This window comes from Columba livia, chromosome 27, assembly GCF_036013475.1.
Source record: "Columba livia isolate bColLiv1 breed racing homer chromosome 27, bColLiv1.pat.W.v2, whole genome shotgun sequence".
NCBI classification, from domain to species: Eukaryota; Metazoa; Chordata; class Aves; order Columbiformes; family Columbidae; genus Columba; species Columba livia.
Genome location: NC_088628.1, coordinates 3,832,393 through 3,849,761, shown reverse-complemented (window position 1 = coordinate 3,849,761; position 17,369 = coordinate 3,832,393). Strand labels below are relative to the sequence as shown.

Sequence of the window (17,369 nt, the reverse complement as noted above, 5' to 3'; positions counted from 1 at the left end):
GAGGACTGTGCACTAATGCGTTCTTCCATCTAGTTCCTAAGAGCTCTCCTGTGAAATCACTTGTCCCAGGGCAAGTGGAATGAAGCAATGTAGATGACTATCTGCATCCATCTAAACACTCCTCAACTTTGTACAGCCCAGTCTCGTCCCCGTTTCTGTGTTTAGCAGCACAGAACCATCACTCTGAAGTGTGGATTTGCTTATTGGCACAAGATGCCTTTATCAGTGTGGAGACCAGGCTGTTCTGCAAGTGACCTCTTATGCCTCGGGTAGCTGAAGCACACGTTGAAGAGCAGAGAGGGTTCCTGTGCAAAGATCTCATGGATACTGGTGTGTTTTACGCTTAATGATACAGGTTCTGAGACTGTGTGTGGCAGAGACATCGGGAACACAGACAAACCCTGTCAGGCCTGGCAGGGAGCACAGATCAGCACACTCTGCAGAGCAGAGGACTTACAGAAACCAGTCCACAGCGATGATCAGCGTAATGTCTTCAGTAGGGAGCCCCACCGATGTCAGCACTATCACCATAGTCACCAGTCCTGCCTGGGGAATCCCCGCGGCCCCTATGCTGGCGGCTGTGGCCGTGATGCTGCAGGGAACAGGAAAGCACAGCTCTCAGCAAAGCGCAGAGAAGAGGTGGTCACATTGGCAAATATGTCAGGAAGTAGCTCAAAATCATAATCTACAAAACATCTTGGCAGCCTTTCTGCCCTGGTCACCGAGCGGGATGGTGACACGTGGGACAGGGACACAGCAGCCAGGCTGCCCCTGCCAAACACCCACCCGTAAGGTGAAGGGGTGACCATGGCCTGAAATGCAACCAGGGCTCAAGTGGAGCCTCAAAGACATGGTGCCCAAACCTTATGTGCTTCTCCACCTGGAGCTGTCGCACACCCTTCTTTTCCATACCTTTGGTTTTTCTCATTGTATCATCTGAGCAAAAATCATCTGACCACACCTCAGATAAGCAAACAAAACTGCCGCCCTCTCTGTAGTCCCACAGCTCTTTCGAAAGTCACCTTATTGTGATGATCTGCCCGAAGTCAAGTTCGTAGTTGTTGACTTGTGCAATGAAGATGGCTGCAAGGGCCTCGTACAGAGCGGTGCCATCCATGTTGATGGTAGCTCCCACAGGCAGGACAAACCTCGTGATGCGCCTGTCCACACCGTTGTTTTCTTCCAGGCACTTGAAGGTGATGGGCAGCGTCGCTGAGCTGAAAGGAATTCACAAAACAACGTGAACTGGGCACGTGCTGACTTTGGAAGAGGGGCTAAGCCTCTGCCTGGTTTATGACCTTACCCACCTGCTTTTTCACCCTGCCATGTGAGCCAGAGGCCAGAAGCTGCTAGGAGAAAGAACAGTCTAAGCAAGGCTTCCTCAGTCATGGTGCACGCTGCGGTTGCACGTTCAGACATGGCTTTCCTCAGGGGGCTGGGACAGGGGCTCTGTAGCCCTGAGGCTGATGATGCTGGTGTAACACCAAAATAAGGTGCTGCTGGAGGATTCAGGGTACATAGGACAGAGACTCGAGACCAAAACTCCTTTTCCAGCTATTAAAAACCTTGAGCCCTTTCTCACCCCCCTCAGTGCATAAGACAAGAATGACCCATGGGTGAGAATATATCTTGCAGAGAGTTGCTTCTGAAAGAGAACGTGATCAGGGAAAATGCAGTGTGTTTCGGTGTGAGAACACACGTGGGAGAGACTGCTACGTGCTTGCCAGGAAATGAATATAGCAAGAAACATGGCACTTAGTGGAGTAACAGCTGCCTACGATCCCTGGCCTTGGCACTGAACACACGGGTGCTTGTGCCTTTGCCCAGGCCTCCTGTGAGTTTAATGCCAGCTGTGTGTGCCTGGGAGAGAGAAAGGAGTGCGAGTACGTGTGTGAGAGGTGTGTGCATGGGGAACAATGCTGCAATTCAGCGGGATTTGGTATTTATCCTGAGCTCAGCACTTCAGTGCTGCGAGCAGAGTCACCACCGTGTTTGGTGAGGAGGAACATGGGCCCCTGGTGGTCAGAAATGACCCAGGTGATGAGGGATCCTGAGCAAGCGACTGGGAACCTTTCCACTCTCAAATGGCTGGACCAGTGCAAAAAGCTGGTGGTGCTAGAACTTGTGAGGCTGTAGTGCTGCACTGAGGGTGATGGAGTGCTGAGAAACAGCCCCAGAGCATCTACATCAGTCCTACCCCCTGCTCCTATATATCAATAGCTGTGGTACCTGGAGGAGGTGCCCAGGGCGGTGATGAGGGCCTGCAGAAGCCCCCCGATGAACACCCAGGGGTTTCTGTGCGTGACGATGAAGTAGAGCAGCGGCAGGATGCAGAGGGCATGGATGAGGAGCCCAACGATGACGGTGAGCGTGTACATCCCCAGCTGGCCTCCCATCACCGCCAGGTCATCCATCTCCAGGATTTTGCCAGCAATCAAGAACATGATCCCGACCGGAGCGTACCTGTGGCAGAAACACAAGGGCAGTGCTCAGAACCGGCACCCGCACTTTGCACCAGCTTTAAGGCATGCTGTCTGCACTAATCCCCAACAAGCCAACACACCGGAAGTGCTCACTGAGTCTAATCGTTGGATGATCTGGTTTCTTTTTTGGAAACCTGGAGGGAGCTGGGACTTGTTCACCACACGGTCAAAACCCAGCATTCATTGCACTTTCGGGGACCCCAGCACAGCTTGGGCACTGCTGGAGGTTTCCCCCTCCTTCAGAGGTTCTGAGGGACACGGTTTAGATGGGGTTAATGGTTGAACTTGATGTTCTTAAAGGTCTTTTCCAACCAAAACAGTTCTGTGATTCTATTATTCCATTGCCTTCCTAACAGAGCTTGGGCTGAGGGTATTCTTCTTGCTGAGAGGTACAGGGAAGTGCAGGAGAAACAGGGAATCAGGGAATAAAAGCAATTGTGTCCTATAGGCTCTGGGATATTGGCCTTGCTACCTTCAGGTGCTCACACCACCACCTGTGAAAGCAGCCACGGCTTATATAAAAACCCATTTTGAGGTACACTGCTGTCCTTTCCATTCTTTACAGCTTTTTTCCCCCTCCATAACAAGGAATTTCATGGGCGGCAGTGAGGCTCCACAGGAAGGAGCCGTAACACAGCAACAGAGAATATCATGGGCACTAAACTAAACATGGACCAAAGAAAAGCCCAGTTCCACGGCCACACCTGTCGGGATTGGCCTCTACAGCTCAAGAGCTCACATGCAATTCATGCACAAGGCTCAGAGGTCCGCATGCCAAACTCCAAGTTAGCCTGGGAGGTTTGGAAAAGTTGCAGGAAAGGATTTCACAGGTATTTCATTTCCTCTGACCTCCCTCTTCCAAGATATTTTGGGCTGCAGGTAGTGACCGGATCTCCCCAGGCAAAGGAAGCTCCTGGGATGCTCTGCAGAGCTTGGCTTTGGGAAGGAGCGCGGGTGACAGTCCTGCCTCTGCTACCAGGTTTTGTAGGTCAGGAGGTCTCTCCAGACGCTACTTACTGTATGTGCACAGGTAGTTCCTGAGTGTAACCAACGTGCTACATAGCAACACCCCTCCTTCCTTCACTGTCAGGGGGAGCTGAAGGAGGGCGTGTTGAAGACACCTTGAAATTGTCTCTGGGAGTAGTGAGCTTGTCCCACTGTGCTTGTGCTCCCCCTTCTGTGCCCTCAGACAACTCTTATCTCTTCTTAGGAAAGCAAGGCCCCAAGTTCTGGCTGACCTGTGGAGGAAAAGGTCCCAGAGGGACTGGGGTTCCCTATCGCTCTGCTATGAGCTCAGGGTTGTTCTTCGTGTCTTTCTGTGTCAGGCCTGTCCCCCTGTGCCCAGGGGGTTGCTCTGAGATAAAAGACTGTGACTGTGACTAGGAGATGAGGAAACGGAAGGTGGAGTGATCTAAACTGGGAGAGGGTGTGGGGCGGCCAGATCCCCTCCCCGTCAGACATTTCCACGTGTTCTGCCAGCCCCACATCTCTCCTGTCTCATGGTACCTACCGCAAACTCCTATTTAGACCTTGAGCTCTAGAGCTTAAAATAACAAGATTTGGTAAAATGCTGCCTTCTAGGGAAGCCTTGTCTCAGCAATGCCTGGCCTACCTGGACCGTGTAGCACAGGCAGCCTTACACAGACAGCAACGAGCAGCTGAGCTCTAGAGGAGCTGAGATCTGGGAGATCTCAAACTGAAAGGCAATAATTTGGAGTTGACCTTGTCAACGCAGCTCAGCCCTTAGAGCTGACACATACAGGTGCCACCCTGAGTAGCAGGAAAGTGGCAATAGTTGTGATTTGTAGCTAAGTCAGACTCCTGGAACATATCTGGAAGGAAAGCTTTTGGTGGGAAAGCCTCACACCCTACCGCTGCTGGTAAGGCTAAGAGATCTTCCACTGCAGCTCTCTGGTCTTCCAAGGATGTTTCCAGCAGCCTCAAGGAAAGCAAGTCCTGGTGTACCTGATATTTCTAAGGTAAAAACAAAAAACAGGAAATGAAATGTGAACAAATATCCCATCCAGACTTTTCCCTCCAGCCTGATGGAGCCAAAGGAGAGCGGTGCCCATCTGCTTCTCCTGTGCATGTCATCCTTAAAGCTACCCCACTTCTCATCAGGTCAGTGGAAACTGCACCTGCAGACCTCCTGCTCCAACCGGCCGTGCTCCTCACCAGATGATAATGGCCACCAGCCTCATGATGGCTTCGTTGAGGCAGTTAAAGAACTCCCGCAGGGCCCGTCCCTTCTGCTTCATGCTGCCGATCACCAAACCGAAGCACATGGAGAACACTACCAGCCCCAGCGCGTTCACCCCATTGGCCGAGCCCGGGATGGGAATGACTTCTTCAAAGGTCAGCACCTCGGAGACGGTCCCCAGGGCATGAGTGATGTTCTCCAGGAGGCTGGTGAAGTTCTCAGGCACAGGGATCTGAGTGGTTGTCACGTCTGCTGTGACATTGCTGCTGTGGGCGACGGTTCTGGTGAAGACCCTGGTGCTGTACTGCGTCTTGTACTGAAAAGGCAGAGATTATCAGATGCACTCACAGGTCCTGGTTCAGGAGCTCAGGACAACATGCTAGGCTCCTGCATCCCCTCCTAAAGAGAGGAGAGTCCTGCAAGTTCACTGCTGATCTGTGTGGGAAATTGCCTTGCCTGTCCTCAAGCTCCCTTGCTTAGTACTCTCATCAAAATGGTCATAGACCTGAAGGTCAAAAGAAATCATTGGAACATCTCGTATCCCTAGGACTAAGATATTCCAGCTTCTCTGGTAGCCCTTTAGACTGCTTCCAAGGGCACTAGCACTCCAGAAGAGACAAATCCTTGGAGAATCTGATCCCATTTCACTGCCCATCTGAGCCTGCTACCCGAGATCTCACAAACCCTTCCTGACTCGGAGGGTGGGATGGGCCGAAGGTTGTAGCCCCTGTCCACAGACAGCTTGAAAAGATTGAGAGGGGGTGCTATGACACAGACTGATGGTTGTGGTCCCTCCTGGAGCATTCGGACTTGGGGAAGAGTGAAGGTGATATAAAGCAATTGCTATTCCGCCCCTCAGAGAAATAGGTTGGACCATGGTCTAGGGTATGGGGCGCAAAGGGAGATGATAGACCAGGTGGGATTCCATACCTGTTTGAAGCAGGCTTCTACCAGGTTGGGCGGGAACATATTCCTGCAGTAGACAAAACAAGGAAAGAGTTATTGTCCTGTTTGGCTAGCAAGAAAAGCTGGGATTCCTGGCCAACGTCTCTGTCCTGGAGCCACATCTCAGGTCACAGCCCACACACCAGCTCAGGGTACAGAGCAGATGGGTCTTTCTGTCTGACTGACTGACTGATGGGAATATGCTGAACTGGAGCCAGGCACCCTCCTCCACCTTTCCAAACTCCCACTGCATCTTTTCAGACTCCAGAAGGTTGTATTTTGGATATGTGGAAAGAGACAACATATGTACAGCACTAGGATGTGGGTCCATTGTAAAAGAGTCATCAAAACCAACTGAACCTTGAAACAATGGCATATTACAATTTTTAGTATACTACCTTGCTCTCAGCCTCATCTCTACAGCTGTCATTTGAGATCTCTGTTATCTTGTACCTCAGAAACAAAGCTTCATAACACTTGAGGTGGTACAGCTTCGCAATTCACTGCGCCAGGTCACAGCAGGGGAGGGAGAGACAATGTCTCAGGAGTAACTTCCCTGATTTCCTCAGGTCAGTGAAGATGGATATTTGGAGCAGCCTTTGCTGGGTGAATTTCTGAAGGGCCTGCAGTCATTGGTGGTTTCCATTACTTGTTTTGCTGAGCACATTTTGGCACCTGGCATTAACATCTCGAACAGAAGGGCTGGACTCCAGAGCTCCAGGCCAAGCATCCAACCTCAGAGTGGCAAAGCCAGCTGGCTAGACTGAGCTGGAAGCAGTAAGATAGGCAAGACTCAGCCATAAGCCTCTTTCCCTAAGAGTGTTTCCTAAAGCTGTAACACTTCCAAAGGAAACCCTGTGGAGGAAGGTAATCTCACTGATACGGTCTCAACAAGAGACCATCTTGTCCACCTACCTCACCAAGTCCATGAAGGCATCTGTGGTCTGCACCTGCTCAATTCTGCCTTCTCGGTGAAGCTTGTCCTTGGATCCTTTTCCTGGGTGGATGATGATCACCATGAGGATGCCGATGAAGACTGCTATGATTGTCGTCACCATGTAGTAGATGACAGCCCGCATCCCCATCTTCCCTGAGGCTCTGCCGTCCAGCGAGGCCATTCCTGGGGAGTCACAAGGTGAGAAGGTTTATTGTCTTAGAGGAAAGGGGGAAGCCTGAGGAAGATTCAAAGTGTGCAGGGCACACACATGTGTTGGATGGCGAGCTGGGGTCTCTAGGAAGCACAGAATACAAAGAGCAGATGGAGCTCCAAGGTGATGTTGGTATGAGACAATGTAGCTTGTGGTTATGAAGAAGTGTAGCACTGGTGGGTCTCAGGCTGCATTTATGAATATAGCAATTTCCTCCTAAAGCTCTCAGAAGGGAAATAATCCCCTCCCAGTACACTGGACCTTTAAGTCCATAATGGTGCGATGTCTCAGCAGGTGGAATTCTTCTGCTGTCTGAAAGCTTGGCTGGCTGGCATGTCTTCTACGAGGACCTGGATGAAACAAGCTCTCCACACAGTGACCAACTCCAGCTCTTTTGGACTGACACAGATTAACCTTCCCAAGGCTGGAGGAAACCTGAAGCTGACTTGGGCAATCAACTTTTTGACATTGGAGGTTATGTAGGATGAAATCCTTGTTAGTGCTCAAGTGTTGGGCGTTGGAAACACCACATTGTACATTTGGGCTTGTCGCTATTAGCCGAGCTAATCCAGCACCTCTCACCAAGGGGAACCCCAACAACAGCCAGCATCTCTTTGCTGATGACTGCTTTGGCTGAGAGCAGCAGAAAGGGTTTCTCACCTGTAATCAAGCTGGAGACAATGAGGGGAAGAACCAACATCTGGAGCATACGCATCAGCAGCTCGCCGGGGAAGGAGAAATATTTGATCTGGCGATAGGTCAGCTGGTAGGGCCGGAGGGAAAACGCCAGGATGATCCCTGTGGGATGAGAAATGGGATGAGAAATGGGATGGTGTGTCACCTCAGTCTCACAACGTGTATTTCATCTTTCTCGTCTCCTTTCAGCTCCTCCTTTCCCCAAAGGAGAAAATGCTCTTTTTTTTCTAAAAGGCCATGATCCAGTTTTTACCGTATGCTCCCTCTCTCCCTCTGACACATTTATATGCACAGGATCCTTGTGCTAAACCACAGGTCTCCTGGTTTCTCAGTTTGCTGCTCCTCTGGGGTCTGTGCTGAGGAAGCTCATGAACACAAAAATGCTGTGACCGGAGCTACAACCTCCCAGCTTAACCCGAATGTGACGACACAGTTCAGAGACTTTGTCCGCCCACCTCTTAAAGCTGAGTTCAGCCAGTGAGTTAGAGGTGTCCAGCCTGGATCACAAGCTTGGGACAAACCACCAGTCCTTCGCCTCATTTACCACTCCTGGTACCGCCACCTAAAGCTGACGGGTGGATCTGAAGAACCCTTGGGGCTGTAGCTGCACCCACAAGAAGCCTCTGAACAAACCTGGATGAGTTTTTTATGAGACTGTTCCGAAGGTGCAGCCAGAAATGGTCAACAAGGACTCTCTCACACACCCTCTGCACAAAGGTACTTGTGATGTGAACAGCATTTTGAGCTGTCAGCTCATCAGCTTCACCTCCCCAGCTAAATTGTTATAATAAAATCTTTGTAGAATAAACAAACTTTTCACCAGCTCCATACCAAGTAGGACTGCAGCAATGGTGAAGAGGACAAAGGCGTTTCTCCTGAAGAAGCTTTTAGCGCTGTCGGCAGTGATGCTGTTCATCCGCTTCTTGGCCCGCGCCGCCCGTTTCTGCACCGCCTGCCGCAAGCGCTGGACCCGGCCCTCGGCGTTGAGCCGCTTGGCCGCGTCCTCGTTGAGGAACAGGCTGTTGACGTGACTCTGCTCGCCCATGGTCAGCACGGCTGCTCGGTCCCCAAGGCACGGATCTGCCTAGGCTGGGCAGGGAGAAGCAGAGGCGGGAAAGCATAAGGTGCAGCACCTGACATAGAACAGTTTGGGTTGAAGGGACCGTCCCAGCTCCCCCAGTGCCCCCCCTGCCATGAGCAGGGACATCTTCACCAGCTCAGGTTGCTCAGAGCCCCATCCAGCCTGGCCTGGGATGTCTCAGGGATGGTTCATCCACCACCTCTCTGGCCAACCTGGGCCAGGCTCTCGCCACCTTCAGGGCTAACAATTTCTTCCTCATGTCCAGCCTGAATCTCCCTCCTTTAGTTTAAACCATCACCCCTTGTCCTGTCACAACAGGCCCTGCTCAAAGGTCTCTCCCCATCTCTCCTATTGACCTCTTTTAAGCACAGAAAGGCCGCACTAAGGTCTCCCCGGAGCTTCTGTTCTCCAGCTGAACACCCCAGCTCTCTCACCTGTCCCCCAGCAGAGCTGTTCCAGCCTCGGGTCATTCCTGTGGCTCCTCTGGCCCCTCTCCAGCAGGTCCATGTGTGTCTGTGCTGAGGACCCAGAGCTGGACCAGCACTGCAGGGGGGTCTCACCAGGGCGGAGCAGAGGGGCAGGATCCCCCAAACCTGCTGCCCACGGGGCTGGGGATGCAGCCCAGGGCACCATTGGCTTCTGGGCTGCAAGGGCACAGGGTGGCTCACGGCCGATCTCTCACCCACCAGCACCCCCAAGTCCTTCTCCACGGGGCTGCTCCCCATCCCTCCATCCCCAGCCTGTTTCCTCTTTAGGTCATTTCCCTGGGGCCCTGAGCAGGGTTATTTAGTTGATTAATAAGCTCCTCTCCCCTTTGCAAGGAGGAGACCCTGGGGAAAGGCATCTAAAGGGCTGCCAGGGTCTTGTCACGACTGCTCTGGTGTCTCTGGAGAAGCTCTGGCCAATCTGTGTCTTATGGTGGACTGGGCAGCCAGAGGTGTCTCTACAGCCACCCATCACTGAAACGGTAAAAATGGATTTTTATCACCTGGCAATAAAATCAGTTCCTGCACACAAACTGTCCCAAACATGACCAAGCAGCAAACAACACTTCTGACAGACCTCCTAGGTGGACAGGCCCCTACCAGAACAGCTTTCCCCATGACAGCGAGTGGCACCGGCAGAAAGGAACATAATCCCTTCTCCTCCGGTGGAGTCTGAGGAAAACGCTTTGCCAGATTTCCTTAAAAGCACAATAGGACTTTCAAGTAGTATCTCTTGTTAAACTCCACTGCTGGGGTTAACCTGCCGTCCTGTCTTCACAAATATTAAGATTGAGAAGAAACCTACTCCAAAGAGGGGAATGAAGACTTCCCACTCCTCCAACACGTGTCCTTCCTAGAGCTGGACCACCCCACAGCAACGGCACGAATTCCTGCAGGGGACGGTGGGAGCAGAACCCACGTATATAAAGAGACTCACCTGCTCTTTCCTCCAGATGTCTCCCCATCCACGAGCACCGGAAAACGTATTTTTGTGCAAACGAAATGAAATTTCTATTTTGATACAGGAAAGCTCAGGGTTATTCACCACATCCCATGTTCCACCGCACACTCAGCAGCCTTCTCAGAGCAAAACTTATCGCGCGGAAGGAACTCCCCGGCAGAACTTGCTCCTGTGTTGTCCCCACCCTCTTGCTGATTTGCTCCCTTTCTCCATCTGTGTATTTTGCAATACAGAGGCCCCTACACAGCACATTCCCTCTGCATCACTGGCCTGAAATTGTGTCAAAATTCTCTATTGCATCAGCTGGAAGCTCTCAGGCTGCTGCAGTAAGTCATCGAAATACTCTTGTGGATTAATGATCTGTTAATGGCTTGGATTTTCCTCCCCGTGAGGAAGAAGGTGGTTTTGCTCAGTTGGTGGAGGTTCTATTTGTGGCTTCTCCAGGCCCCACTCTGCCAGAAGCACCAGGACATCTGGGAGAGCGTTTTGGAGGTGACTTCAAGGCAAGAACCAGGAAGCACAAGATGTTTTGCAAGACAGCTCAGTGTTGCAAAACTAATGCCTAGTTCCTGCCAATGAGGTTTCACACAAACAGAGGAATTTTGGCTATTTTAGGGACATCAGTCCCAGATGGTGAAAGTAAAAAATGGGGAAGGAAGATTTTGCACTATGTTCTTTGGTCCTGCTCTTTGTGTGGTTATCTTTCCATGTACCCAGGGGGATTTCCACCGCGGTGGGAGGACGGCAATAGTGCTTTTTGGATGCCAGGTATTGGCTCCCGAGGGTGTTGGGATGACATTTGCAATAAAGTGAAAGTGCCCAGACAGGAATTGTGCTTGTGGGGAATAATACAGCTTTTATGTTGCAACATGCTCAAAAACATTAAATGCTCTAAATTGGATGTTTTTTTAGTACTCAGAAACCCACATCCACATCTGCTATGTCAAAGTGACATAAAAAATGAAATTGTTAGGGCAAATTTTAAGTGCTTTGCTGAAGGAATTTTGCATTTAATTCAAATTCTAAGAAAGCGACTGTGAAAGCCTCCAGTTCCTTCTTAATTTGTGTTTTGTGCGGGTTGAGCTTCAGAAAAAAACCCAACCAATGTCTGACTGTTACAAAGCTGCCATCGCTGGGCTGTTCCTACGCTCACTGATTCAAACAGCAGCATCGAGAGGAAGGCTGGAAGTATTTCTTAAGGGGTTTTTCTGACACAGCACAAGACTTTGCACTTCTGCATTGAGGCGGTTTGTGCCCATGGGAGCCCACAATAAGTTCCTCCTGAGCCGTGACCGTGTCAGACGGGGTTACGGGGAGTTTTTCCACAGGAATTCATGGGCTGGTAACCTGGTCTATACACCAGGCAGACTGTGTGATTTGGGGTGTGGGGCAGAGCCCCATGGGAACGGTGTCTGACACTGGGAAGCTTTGATGCAGTGCAGTGTCCAAGAATCATAGAATCATTTAGGTTGGAAAAGACCTTTGAGATCGAGTCCAACTGTAAATTAAGACAAGGATTAGATGGGACTTTGCTGGACAGGCTGTTTACACCCTGGGGTCTTGACTCTCTGTCATTCTCCCTTGTTTCAACTTGCTCCATCTGCCAGATCAGCATGGACATGGGCCATCGCTGCATCAGGAGACAAGGACACGCTGTCCGCACCCCACAAATCGCTTGGTCTTCATGTCACTCGGTTGCTCACATGTAAATGGAGGAAATGGCCCTGATCTTCCCATCGGAGGCTGCGCAGGTTCAGTGGGGTCCCAGGTCAGGCAAGTGGCAGTTGGGACTGGAAACTCGAGCCCAGGACCCCGCGAAGCTTCAGTCATCTTCCCAGCAAAGCACACATTGGGGTGGGCTACATGGGATCGTTTGATTCCAAAATGAACGTATCTGGTTGTGGGGAACGGACTCCAGCCCTCTGCCTGCATCTCCTGCGGAGGCGAATCTCTGCTCCTTCTGCTGGGTCACAACACCCGCTGCGGTGGGGCAGCCCAGAGGAAGGACATCGGGACATCTCTATTTCCTCGTGCCGTAGGGATGCACGTGGGGCAGGATTTTGGGGGGGAGCTGGGGGAGACGGGCTGCGTCTGCATACGCAGAGCCACACAGCTCAGGGAGGGCCCAGTTCCATGTGACAAACAGCTCCCGGGGTCCAGGGCATCGGTGCTGGCCAGAGAAGAGCAGTTCTGCGCAGCAGTGATGCTTTTGGTTTCTGCCAGGGAGGAGAGAGTTTGTGCTGCCCACAGGGGACCCGTTTCACTGTTATGTGTGTAACCAACTCACTGCCCAAACAGAGCTTCACGTGCCTCAGCCTTCACAACAGGAACAGAAACTGCATTTAAGCCTATGGGAACTATATCTACTCCATGCCCGCGCACGGCTCTGCCCTCGCTCCAGTCACATGCAGCAGCATCTGCGGCCACGGGGCCACCAGCTTTCTGAGCATGAGGGGAGATGTCTGGTTTTGTCCAGGGTTAGGCTGGGCTGGTGAAGAGGAAATGCACTTGACTGCTTTACATGGGCCAGATGAAACTAAACGCTTGCAAACCACTAACAACAGTGCAGCCTTTTCTTAGGGCCTCCATACAGGACATCATCCCCAGGACCTCCGAGCTCTCTGGAGGTCCCAGGTGGGACCAGCACCAGAGTCCTGGACCTCTGCTGTGATTGTGCCGGCAGGTCGAGGGAGGGGATCGTTCTCCTCTGCTCAGCACTGGTGGGGCCACACCGGGAGTGATGGATCCAGTTCTGGGCTCCTCAGTGCAAGAGAGACATGGACACAGTGGAGAGAGACCAAGGAAGGGCCATGAAAGTGATGGAGGGACTGGAGTGTCTCTCGTCAGGAAAGGCTGAGAGAGCTGGGACTGTTCAGCCCCGAGGACAGAAAGCTTGGGGGATCCTATCAATGCACACCCCCAGGAGGGTGGAAACAAGACAGTGCCAGACCCTCCTCAGTGTTGCCCAGTGACCAGATGAGAGGTGTTGGACACAAACCAAAGTACCAGGTAATTCTTCTTAAGCATAAGGAAAGGCTTTTTAACTGTAAGGCAGACTGAACACTGGAGCAGGTGGCCCAGAGAGGTTCTGGGGTCTCCATCCTTGGAGATATTCAAAAGCTGATTGGACACAACTGTGGTTGACTCTGCTTTGAGTAGGGGGGGTTGGACTAGATGCCGTCCAGAGGCCCCTACCAACCTCAGTCATGCTGTGATCCCTCCATCCTCTGGTGATGTGCTGTGAGACAAGGCTTCCCAGGGCTTTCCAGACAGCTCTGACACTCTCCATCCCCGGCAGTGCCCTGGGCTGATTTACATGTAGAATTAGTACAGGGCCACGGTCTGGTTCCCCACTCTTCTCTCACCCTCCAGCCCCTGCATGACACTTTTGCACTACACTGGGAAATAAACAAGAAAATGCTACTTTGTGGAAGTGACCAAGTGCCACTTGTGGCTATTGGACAGACCCTGAGGAGCGCAGGGGGGTCTCAGCAGAGTGGGATCTATCGGTCGAGTGGATCCTCTGTGGGATCCTGCTCTGGGACAAGGAAGGTCCGGGCCACTGGCAGGATATGGCATTACAGAGCACTCTTACCATGGTGCGTGGGGCTGGGAAAAGCAAACACCAAGTTCAGGTGAAGACTTCATCTGCCTTCTTGCCCCACACTTTGTTCTCTCCCAAGGCAGAAACCAGTTCCCAGTCCATGCCCTGCACCCTCTGCCATGCAGAGCGCACTGGGATGGCTTTCCAATTGATAATTTGTGCAAGAGATGTCATCCAAATCACAGTATCACAGTATGTTTGGGATTGGAAGGGACCTCAAACGATCATCCAGTCCAATCCCCCTGCTGGAGCAGGAACGCCTGGGTGAGGTCGCACAGGAACATGTCCAGGCGGGTTTTGAATGTCTGCAGAGAAGGAGACTCCACAACCCCCCTGGGCAGCCTGTTCCAGTGCTCTGTCACCCTCACTGAGAAGAAGTTTTTTCTCAAATTTAAGTGGAACCTCTTGTGTTCCAGCTTGATCCCATTACCCCTTGTCCTATCATTGTTTGCCACTGAGAAGAGCCTGGCTCCATCCTCATGGCACTCACTCTTTATATATTTATAAGCATTAATAATCTCACCCCTCAGTCTCCTCCAAACTAAAGAGACCCAGCTCCCTCAGCCTTTCTTCATAAGGGAGATGCTCCACTCCCTTAATCATCTTCATTGCCCTACGCTGGACCCTCTCCAGCAGTTCCCTGTCCTTCTGGAACTGAGGGGCCCAGAACTGGACACAAGATTCCAGATGTGGTCTCACCAGGGCGGAGTAGAGGGGAAGGAGAACCTCTCTCGATCTACTGACCACCCACCTTGTAATACACCCCAGGATGCCATTGGCCTTCCTGGCCACAAGGGCACAGTGCTGGCTCATGGTCATCCTGTTGTCCACCAGGACCCCCAGGTCCCTTTCCCCTACGCTGCTTTCTAATATGTAATTTCCCAACCTATACTGGAACCTGGGGTTGTTCCTGCCCAGATGCAGGACTCTACACTTGCCCTTGTTAAATTTCATCAGGTTATTCCCCGCCCAACTCTCCAGCCTGTCCAGGTCTCTGATGGCAGCACAGCCTTCTGGTGTGTCAGCCACTCCTCCCAGCTTAGTGTCATCAGCAAACTTGCTGATAGTACACTCTATTCCCTCGTCTAAATCATTAATGAATATATTGAATAATATTGGCCCCAGTACTGACCCCTGAGGCACTGCACTAGATACTGGCCTCCAACTAGACTCCGCACCATTGACTACCACTAATATCACAGAATCAACCCCAAGGAAGGCAAAAACCTGTGTGGCCAACCAGTTCCCGTCTCTGGAGGGTTCAAGCTCTTGGCTGGGACAAACCCAGTTGTCACGACTCAGAACAAAAGGGTGGGAGACAATGATTGACATGCTTGTGCTTTTCATCCTTGTCCCACTATTGCTAATGTCTGCGTAGAAGAACATGCAGGGGGTTAATCTAATTAATCGGTTTTACTCCTGGGACTGACAGAAGTCAGCCAAATTAGAAATGCCCACCGCAAAGTCTCTCCCAGGTTTACCAGCCTCCAGGGACTGGGGGAAGAGCAGCGACACAATCCTGAAGCAGCGGGTTGGGTACAGCGTGTGCTGTCACACCACGGGCACTCGGGTGCTGAAGGAGTGACCCTGGAAAAGCGTGTCAGGTGCCTCCCCTCGACAACGAGGTCTCACTTCTCTCTGCTAACACAACTCTCTCTCTTATTTTTATTTTTCTGTTGGTGAAAGCCAGCCAGAGACTGAAATAATCAGCACTTCTGAGCCCCCTGTTTCTCTCGTCTCCAAGGAAACTCTGCTATTATGTTCAACATCAAAACCAGCTGGATTTTCAAGGAGGGAAGTCTCCACAGGTAGCAGCAGGGGAGCACCCGAAGGGGGAGAAGAGGATGGAGTCTCTGCAAGAGGAGAGGGGCTGGGGAGAGCTCTGCATGGGCTGGGCAGATGCAGAGGGGCAAGGCAAAGGATCGCTGAGGGAGCTGTACTGGTCTTCCCAAGGTGAACAGCTTCTGGTGCTGGGTGACCCAGTGAGAAGGTGAACAGCCCATCGCTGCGTGGAGCGAGGGAAGGCTCTGTGCTGGTGAGGAAGGGACGTGGCGGGCTGTCCAAGGGAAGGCAGGGCCACACTTCACCCTGGGGACCCTGCTCGGTGTCCCAGCATTGCAGTTCACAGCTATCAGGTCCTCTTTGCTTTGGGGCCGCTCACTGGCACTCCAGAGCAGGGAGCTCCAGTCCCTCCGCCACCAGCTGAGCGGAGCCGGCACTTTGCGGGGACTGTCCTCGCAAGGATGGCAGAGCAGTGGGTATCTCCACTCCCACCTCACTCTCCCCCATCAGCAGCTCAGTGCCTGTGGTCAGAAGCATTGAATCCAGCCACTGTGCTATGAGCTGGGTGTTTTCAGTCCTGAGGACCAGGACTGAGAGGGCTCACAGGGCTGGACGCACCGTCACCCCCATGCTGTTGGACCCTTTGCAGCCTGGCCCTCGAGAAGGGAAGTACAAGCTGAAAGCAACGCAGCCAAATGCCTCCGCTGAGAAATACCATTCACAAGCCCAACTGGGGTGAACTCAGCTATCTTCATGTTGCTATAGCAGCCCCTGGCAGGGCTTTCTGCTCAGCTCAGTGCTAGGGCAGCTCCATTTTCCACACACTCCCTCCCAGCCAGCACCGACCACCATAATAGACCCAGGAGGAGAACGGATCTGCCCCGGCTCCAGCCACTGACCCAGAGTCTGCAACGGGCAGGAATTGCAGCCCAGCCAAGCTCTACAGCGACAAAGTGACCAGCTGGTTTGGTGCCTAAGTCCAATACTGGGGGGACAAGCGCTGTTCTCTCCACTGTGCCTGTTCACACTAAGGTCCTGCAATAAGGTCATCTCTCTCCCTAGCTGCCCACCAGGCTTTTCAGCCCAGCCCAGAACATACAGTCCCACTTGTAAAGCACTCCCCCAAGGCAGGGTGCCCGCTGTCCCCGCTGCCCTCCCATGCAACACCCAGGGAGGTCTCTGCCCCCGTCCCGTCCTGCTCCAGCCCCTGCACCTGGCACTGCTCTTATTCGTGCATTCACATCTGCTGGCAAAACCACTCACCTGGAACAAGGGCCGGTCGCCAAGTAGGAAGGGCAGCCACTCTTCTTTGTCTTGGGGGATTACTGTGAGTTGTTTCGCTCTTTAGTTCTCTAAGCTCAACAGCAGGACGCGGGGTTTTCTCCTCAGGTACGGCGTTAGCAGCGAGCTCTGAGCAGTACCTCTGCGAGAGGAAAGGAAGACTGTAATAAGCTCGGGATACATGGCAGCAGGGGGTGGGGGAGTGGCATGTAGGAGGAGACTGTCAAAATCTTTGATGATTGCAGGAGACCAGAGGACAGAAAGCACCTGTCACCGTGATGTTGCATATAGTCCATCCTGGATTTATGACCCATGTTTTTGCGCTTTTTTCTGCCTTCTCACACAAGCTGCGAAGAGAGTGAGCAGAACAGAGAGCAGGGCGAGCCGGTGGCCGAGAACCGCATCTCATTCTCACCCCGTCTGCCCCTCGGGCTGTCCCCTCCACCAGGTGGCTTTGAGCAGGAGTCATCGCGGGACACCCGAGACAGGTCCTTCCCCAGCCCCGGCTGTGCCGACAGCACCTCAGAGACCAGACACACCCCTGGGCTTTGTCCAGACCGGCCCAGGGGGCGGACGTGTGTCTGTGCCGCAGCCAAATCGCTGGGATTTTAGGCAAGTCACAAGGAGGAATCAACTCACTGAGCGTGCAAAGGAAACGTGTGAGCAATAGAGTGTCAGGGAGCCAGGCTCTGCTCTCAAGGAA

General features: G+C 52.4%; 2 protein-coding genes across 9 annotated transcripts in view; both read right to left on the bottom strand.

Annotated features, from left to right (window-relative positions):
- The window catches only part of KLHL33 (kelch like family member 33), a 55,046-nt gene that overhangs the window by 29,217 nt on the left and 8,460 nt on the right, over positions 1 to 17,369 (bottom strand). The gene's annotated exons all lie outside the window — the stretch shown is intronic.
- LOC102090873 (excitatory amino acid transporter 4-like) overlaps positions 1 to 17,369 on the bottom strand; it is a 31,160-nt gene that overhangs the window by 5,774 nt on the left and 8,017 nt on the right. For 3 of the 8 annotated variants that reach the window (XM_065042347.1, XM_021282473.2, XM_065042353.1), the window contains exons 3-11: positions 16,649 to 16,808; positions 8,304 to 8,561; positions 7,437 to 7,574; positions 6,544 to 6,748; positions 5,614 to 5,656; positions 4,659 to 4,999; positions 2,230 to 2,463; positions 1,023 to 1,217; positions 458 to 592 (exon numbers count right to left, since the gene is read on the bottom strand). In XM_065042347.1, the coding sequence (XP_064898419.1) occupies positions 458 to 592; positions 1,023 to 1,217; positions 2,230 to 2,463; positions 4,659 to 4,999; positions 5,614 to 5,656; positions 6,544 to 6,748; positions 7,437 to 7,574; positions 8,304 to 8,517 (1,505 nt within the window). In that variant the 5' untranslated portion in view covers positions 8,518 to 8,561; positions 16,649 to 16,808. Of the gene's footprint in view, positions 1 to 457; positions 593 to 1,022; positions 1,218 to 2,229; positions 2,464 to 4,658; positions 5,000 to 5,613; positions 5,657 to 6,543; positions 6,749 to 7,436; positions 7,575 to 8,303; positions 8,562 to 9,975; positions 10,858 to 16,648; positions 16,809 to 16,933; positions 17,170 to 17,369 lie in introns of those variants that run through there. The other 5 variants (XM_065042349.1, XM_065042350.1, XM_065042346.1 and 2 more) reach the window with 5 other exon arrangements.